Genomic DNA, 7,711 nt, shown 5'->3' with positions numbered 1-7,711 from the left:
TTCCTGCTGTCATCCCTGAAACTGGCAAGAGCACCATTTTCCCTGAATAGCTGTAACACCCTTAATTTCCTCTTCACTAGAAATTCCTATTTTTGTTGGTGCACCAAATCAAATAAAAAAATCTTTCCAGTAAACTAGAAACCCATGTATTCCGCACAAGGGACAGACTGGTATAGCCTGTTAGACAGTCTTGTATTTACAGAACAACATATGTAAAACTAAAGAAGTTTGTTAGATTTCCAAGAGGAGAACTAAACTACACACTCTGCTTAATATCAGGTGGGAATATCCAGCAACACAAATGTCATCACCATCATGTCATAAAGAGATTATAATTTCACCCTTCCTCTCAGTACCTTATTTGTTCCAGTTCCTTAAGTGATCACTCAAGAGACTTTGCATGGAAGTCCTTCCTAATTAACAAGGAAATGTTCAGAGTTGTGACTTTCCTGTCTATGCTCATTGTGTTGATTAGATATGGGCACATGCTCATGTTTGTGTTCATTACTTCAAAACCATGATCTTGAATGTGCTGGATCATTCACAGTCTGTTGCAAAGGTGGGAAGCATACGGTCTGGTGGCTGGTTATAGCTTGTTATTCAATTTATTATGGACTGGACTCACTGTCTTTGCAGGGCTAGGGGGGGTGGTATTTCTCTAATGCTATAGCTCTGTTTATATATGGCCTACCAAACATATCTGAAAGTCCCCAGTAAAGAAGATGTTCAGCACATTGGTTTGATGCATAGGACATTGCAGTTCAGTATGTAGGTGTGGGAACCTCATCCAACTGCCATGGAAGTCAATGAGATTAATGTAATTTTGACTCAGATTCCGCAGACACAAATGTCTAGTATAGCAAAAATGAGGTCTTTCCACAGACTGCAGCTGGACATGGCAGCTTGCAATAGTCTATGTCTGCCTGGGCATTGGGAGTATAAATGATGTCTTCACTCTTAGGTCTTTTCCTGAAAACATAGACATAGTGAACCATGATAAAGGCACAACCACTGATGTCGCAAACTGGATGGATTAACACGCTGAAATCTGTCAGGCATTTGTTTTACTTGCCTTGCTTTGTTTTCTCTATCCCCACCATATCCAGAAATAATTTATAGTCATCTGCTGAAGGTTTCTAAAAAAATAGTCTGCCAATAGTTAGGGCAGTTGTCCCCTTCCTTCCAGTCCCACTATACTGCACACCAGCAAAGCTTTTTGCCCCTGTACAGAGGGGATAGTAATCAATTACCTTATAGTGAGGGATTTTTAGGAGTTGGAGCCACTGAGGAGTCATCATGAAAAGGGAGTCTTGTGGTGAAAGCTTTGAGCGTTTGCAACAGTGACTTGGCTCACTCTCTTGGTGTCAGTCAGAGGCACAGTGTAAGTGGAGAAATGAAGCTTTCCAGCATTCAGAAGGAATTTCTTAACGGTTAGTTTTTGAAAGATTGCCTGAGTCCCTTGTGGGTTTTTTGCTTCTGGATTTTGTAAGAATAGTATCAGAAAACTAATGAACCAAAGGGTAGATGGAGACATGTCTGTTACCATGGCCCTCCCTGGGGTGCAGACTGTAACTCTGCTCCTGTAACTATGGACTTCTCAGCTGGTCTCGATCACCCATTCAAAATACCATTTTGGTATTGGTCTCCTTTATAATTTGCCCCATGTTGGCATCATTTTATTGTGATGAAACGTTGTTGGAAGGAGAAACAAAACCCAGTGTGTTGAGGCCATGAGGCAAGGATTGCAGAATGTTGCCTTGGAGTGTAGCTGGTAAAAGGTTGTAAAACTGGCTTTTTCTGTAAAAGGGATCCACCGTTGGTTCCTTCAATTAGATCTCTCACAAAGAATGGACTAGTAGTATAAACAGGAACGGGATCCAAGTAACTGTCCTGCCTGCCTCCAAATCTGAGCTATCCGCATGGACTCTAAACCAGACTGTGTCAGGACCATGAAAATGCTGTACCAGGACCACAAAACCTGATTTGTTCCAATACAGTAATAAAAAGCACTGCTTAGCATGGATGAATTGAGATACATTCACAGAGCATGAATTTGTTTTCATCTTTTGAAAATTACAGAAAAGAATTCTGGGATAAACAAAATGAAAGGGGTTTTTTTTTCATTTTTATTCTGAGCCACATGCAGGAGAAGGCAGTGGAATTTTTTTACTCACAGGCACAGAAATAAAGTAGTGGCACAGTCCATATCGAGAGGCACAGCATAGATGCAAATACAATGCATGTGGTATATCTGTTCCCTTTTCAGAACAGAGTTTACAAGCAAAGCAATTCTGACCTTTTAAACCTCCCTTTTAAATCTAAGCTATTCATATCTGCAATGGCTTTTTACTGATATTCCGATAATTCCTATAATGTAAGACAGTGTACACAAAGAAGCATTTGCCTGCTGCAGAGGAATTGTATATCTCTAAGAAGCAGGTAAGCAGCAGATGCAGCATGGAGAGAGAGACATAAGTGGGATTTATATGTGTGTTAAATATTCAAGTAAATATAGATGATCAGTACCTGTTATTATTGTGCGACCTATTTCGTTTTGTCAAGTCACGAATAGGAATGATACAATAGTATACAGCTACCTTGCCAATGGACCTCAGCATCGCACAGACACTCACACAACTGCTATTTAGGGAGTCTGAGAATATAAACAGAGCATGAGTGAATCATATAGCCCCGTGTGCCCGTCCAGCAAGGTGGCGGGGCGGATAAATCCAAGGGCACTCTTCATACAGGGATGTGCGCACATTCGCATTCACATGTCAGTTAGATCCCGTGTGTATCTTCCCGGTGGGAATGCAGAGCAAGCTTAGGACTCGACTCCAGACTGTTGGTGAGCAATGAATGTCTCAAAATACTAAAAACAAACAAACAATTAAAAAAAAACCCCAAACCATACTCCTGTAGCTATATAAACTGTACTTTTTAAAGGCTCATTTTAATTAGTATGACTTTTTTCATGCTTGAGAAATTACTTACACAGTGAGCTATCTGTTTAGTTTGAATTGTTAAATGCAATAGTAGATACATGTATTTTATATACATACATATGTGTAGGAGAATTGTTTTGCAGAAAATATTTATGAGAAGAGCTCTGTCCTTTTTTAGACTGTAAGAATAGTACATGATGTACTACAAGGAAAATTACATTCTGAGTAAATATAATCACTTCTGGTTTATGGTATCTGGAGGCCTCTGTGACTGATTAGTCATATTCTGCATATTAAGTACTGAAGGGTCAAGTCTCAGAGTGCCTGAGCACCATATTTTCCATTGATTTTGTTCAGACTTGCGCGGACAGATCATTAGAGCTGTGTGAGTAACAACTTCTGTGATTCACTAGCAATTCTGAAAAATAAGAAACTCTCCAACTGGAAAGCACAGTGTTGTGGGGTTTTTTTTTTCTAGTGAATAAATAGACTGGGACAGCCAAAACATTTTGTCGAGCATCTTTAATAAAAGCAAAGGAAATTTGGAATCAAAGGGCTGCATTCAAAGGAGCATGTGGGATCAATGCGTAAAAGCTGGGAGGAGACACTGCTCATATATGTCTTTGGTCTCCTGAGAGATAAGAGCCTGAATTAAGTCCCTCCTCTAAGTAAGTTAAAGGATAGACTTAAACCCAGGATTTACAGGTAGTGAAGGAACATGGTAAGCAGTGGGCCAGAGAACATGGAGTATGTAGCTGTTTGAGTGGTTTTGGGAATAGTGTCTTTGCCTCCCTCGGACTTGCATATTAACCTAAAATGTTCCTTCTTGGAAATGCTAAACCTGTTTTTAATGTTTTCTCTTATTTTTTAATTTTCTTTTAACCAAAACTATTCCCATACTTTTTTTAGAGTATTTTTCCAAACTTTTTTCCAAAATGTAATGAAATTATTTACCCAGGTCTAGTCTAATGACTCTTCAGCTGGAGAGTGCAATTTTCCTTCCCCGCAGTAACAGTGCTGGAAGAGTTTCGTCTGTCTTGCTGTTCCAAAACAGGATGCTCATACTAACAGCTAATAAAGGCGCTGCTTCTGAAAATGAAGAGATTGAGATGAGAATGATTTTGTTTACCTCTCCCTCTCCCCTTCAAAGCCCCTTATGAATTATGTTTTATCAGTGAAATCACTCCTGGGTTGTGCAATTCACTAGGAAGACTAATAAAACTATTTTATAACTATAATCCATATGTGCTAGCAAACTTGAATAAATTTACATGTATGAAAAAGAGCAAATTTAGATAATTGAACAGTACAGAGCTTTGTGCTGAGACCGTACAATAGTATCTCTTTCACCAGATGTGTGTGACTAAGCAGGCTTTTATTATGGGTTGCAGAATGCTAACTCCAGTAAAGGACATTAAAAGTCTGGCCTCTAAAGACAGATGGAGGGATACAGTTATTTACCTAGTGCAAGAAATTGCAAAGTGGCGAATTACATGGCTAGTGGAAGCCGGACAGCAAAATCTGCTTTTCCAGGACTGCATTCTTCATAAAAGGAGGATGCTGTAGTAGTCTGTATAGTTTATTAGGAAAAGGATTCATGGAAAAGAAAAATTTCAAAATACATGCAGTGATGTATGAAAATCCTCACTATGCATACAGTTACTTGGTTGGATATGGTTATTCATGTGAACTCTTAACAAAGCAGGGAGATGCCAGCCTCTTGCTTTTATCAGCAGGTATCTAAGAATAGACTGCTGGAACTTGCATTCCTTCAATGTCAGAGCTTTAAGCTAGAAGACAGAAGAGAGATAGCGGGGGCATATATGGTTTTCCCAAGTTTTACTTTTTGTTTAGAAAAAAATTTCTAACCTGGGCTTAGAGTATTTTAGTCATTTTTCCCATGAGAAACTCTTGAATTACTAGCCATGAATAAATAGGTAGAAGATTTTAGATTTATTAAGCAAAATCACAAAACAGGGGCAGCTAAATTTAAGAATGCTGCTAAAATGTAAATTCATCATGTGCCATGTTCTTCACCTTTGCCCAGGTGGCACAGGTGATTGCTGGCCAGAAGAAATTAAATTTGCATGCTTCCTCTTCTAAGCTGAGTGGGTGCTCATAGTGTCAGCCAGTGGCTTTTCCTGGAGTGTTGCAATAAAGACGAGCAGTGAAATATTTTTGATCTGATATACTGTATACATCTTCATGAAATGCTTTTGATTCAGAGGAAGGGAAAATTACTTTTTGCAATCAGGAAGAGGCAGTTAATAAGTTAAAATCCAGCTCAGCCAGAGGCTCCTGATAAAATTATGGCACTATCTTTCCGTGGCAATGAATTCCTTCTCTTGTCTGTTGTGACGCATAGGTGAAAAACATGCAGCAGAGCCAGACGATGCAGAGCTGGTGAGCCTCAGCAAAAGGCTGGTGGAGAATGCGGTGCTGAAGGCCGTACAGCAATATTTAGAAGAAACACAAAACAAAACGAGACAGACTGATGGAAGCCCCGTGAAAACTGAAGAAGCAGCAAGTGGCAATAAGAATGAGAGTGACAATGATAACAGCAAGTGAGCACCATGCAAAAAGCCCGGGAGCAAATCTCCCACCAAGAATAACAACAAAAACATATCCCAGCTCCTCGCTGAAATTTGCTAAGTGGTGCTGGGTGACAGGCACTCTGCTTTGAGAATCTCTTATCAAAAGTTTGTTCTGAATCGAAGGACACTGTCTACCAGTTTAGTAAGTGCTAGCACTGCTGAAAATCTGTTGAATGCTGGGAGGGATGGACGGTGGAAAAAAAAACCAAGAACGGTGAAGCAGGCGGCTCCAGTCTTCACTGGCTCTTGATACCAAGAGTCCCTTCCTTGCTTTTGAAGAGAAAGTGAACCCTTTGCGTTTGCCTTTCGGATTGTCATGAATGGCCGCGGAAGAGGCCTTGCCATAAGTGGAAGCGATGCCCTCCGCCCGAGGGTTTGGCACTGCCGCAGGGCTGCTTACTCCGTGTGAGAGCACGTGCTGTTTCCTAGTCAACGGCGGTCAACCCCAAGCTAAAAATTACCACTACAGATATTCATCGCAGATACTATTACACAGTATGTAACATGGCAGGAGTTTCTCTTAAATGTGACACTGTACTGTTCTTTACTTTTTGGTAGCATTTGTTGATGTAAATTATTTTTTTGACAAAGTACCTTTTTATAAAAAATCAACATGGGCAAAAGGCTGAGCAATTAATACTGTCCAAACCAGATGCGATCTCTTTACCTCCATACATTAATGACTCTAAACGACATTAGCTGTTATAAAATATATTATATTGTTCTTTTCCTCCAGGAAAGAGCCATGAAGCAGACTTGGTAAAGGAAGCTTTGCACAGAGAAACACAGGCCCTGTTATCCAGACTGACGCAGCTAAAGGAGCTGTTATCCAGTTCTGATATCCGCAAGAAAATTAGCAAAGAACTGTTTGAAGACAGGCACAACTCTAGCAGTAAATGGAAAAGTTGTATTGACTCTGGATCTCCAAATGCATGATTGTAAATTGCCATGATGTCAAATCTCATCAGGTTGTTTCAAGACAAAAAAATACTTCTTCAAGAAATTTTCCTTTCTGATTCTTTTTTACTGAAAATATGAATGGGTGTAAATGGCTCATGAGGAATCATGCTGAAATACTTGCACAGGAGGAGTATATTTCATAATGATGAAGTGCAGCCACTCCTCAGCACTGCTTTGAAACATGCTTGAATGTGCAGGTATACGTCATGACTCCAAAGTGGAAAAATACCAGTTTCAAATAAATCTGAGCAAACACTGTGCCCTTCCTTTATCATTGCAAATAATTCAGATTTTTCTCATAGATCCTTTCCCTCACAATGATATACAGATATTGAAAAATGGATGCTTTTAAATACTTTAAAATGTATATTTGAAAAAAACTCTTTTAATTATCTGCCTTTTGGATATGTACTGGCATTTTGGGTTAGCACTGTCTGGGTTTTGGGATTTTTTTTAAACAGCACTTGAATACTTGTATAGATGCTGACATGTTGTTTCTGCTGATGTTTACACTAATGCAAGAATGTTTTAAATTTCAGAATGAAATTCAGGCTCCACTGCTCTCAGTGGGAGACTCTCATTGGCTTTAATGGAGTCAGGATGCTGCAATTAAGATTTCTCATGAAAATAATAATATTCCTTGGGATAATATTTGCCTTTTTACTTTTGTAGAACAGTGGTTTTGTCTTTTGTTTTTGATGTTTCCTCCATCTCTTACCTTCTGCTGCCTGAGGTGGGGTGTCAGTTTGCTCTCATTGTTCCCTCCACACATCTGCAGGATTCACTGAAGCTTCGGATGTACAACAATGCAGGAGTAGGGCCAATATTTGCATTTTTTATAAACACTGTTTAAAATTGCCTCTGATCATAAAAGCTATATAATATATGTTGTGATTGGTATCAGAATTGTGCTGTTAGAACAGCTGTGTGCGTATTCTTCATCAGTCTCAAGCACTGGTCATTTATCTCATGAGTCAGAGCTTATTTTTTTTTCTCATTTGATATATAGCAGTATATTCTGAAATGCGTCTCATACATGCCGTGTTCACAATAAAGTATTTTTTCCTTTGCACTCTATTTATGTTTTCACCTGTCTTCAAATGGACATTAATAAAATTAAGTACTTGCAAGTAACAGGATTGACAGAAACAGTGCTTGTATGAGTTACATGGTTGACTATGTGTATTGTGCCAACGTACTGATCTAGGGCTT

At 39.2% G+C, this 7,711-nt stretch overlaps 1 protein-coding gene across 4 annotated transcripts in view; it reads left to right on the top strand.

Annotated features, from left to right (window-relative positions):
• Window positions 1-6,366, top strand: part of AKAP7 (A-kinase anchoring protein 7) — an 89,498-nt gene extending 83,132 nt beyond the window's left edge. For 3 of the 4 annotated variants that reach the window (XM_009644367.2, XM_035899766.1, XM_035899765.1), the window contains one exon: window positions 5,311-6,366. In XM_009644367.2, the coding sequence (XP_009642662.1) occupies window positions 5,311-5,513 (203 nt within the window). In that variant the 3' untranslated portion in view covers window positions 5,514-6,366. The remainder of the gene's footprint in view (window positions 1-5,310) is intronic. The other variant, XR_004842688.1, reaches the window with a different exon arrangement.
• Window positions 6,367-7,711: the final 1,345 nt, after the last annotated feature.

This window comes from Egretta garzetta, unplaced genomic scaffold, assembly GCF_000687185.1.
Source record: "Egretta garzetta isolate BGI_Z169 unplaced genomic scaffold, ASM68718v1 scaffold397, whole genome shotgun sequence".
Lineage (NCBI taxonomy): Eukaryota > Metazoa > Chordata > Aves > Pelecaniformes > Ardeidae > Egretta > Egretta garzetta.
Note: the sequence above shows the minus strand (reverse complement) of the source record. Positions and strands in the feature narration are given on the sequence as shown.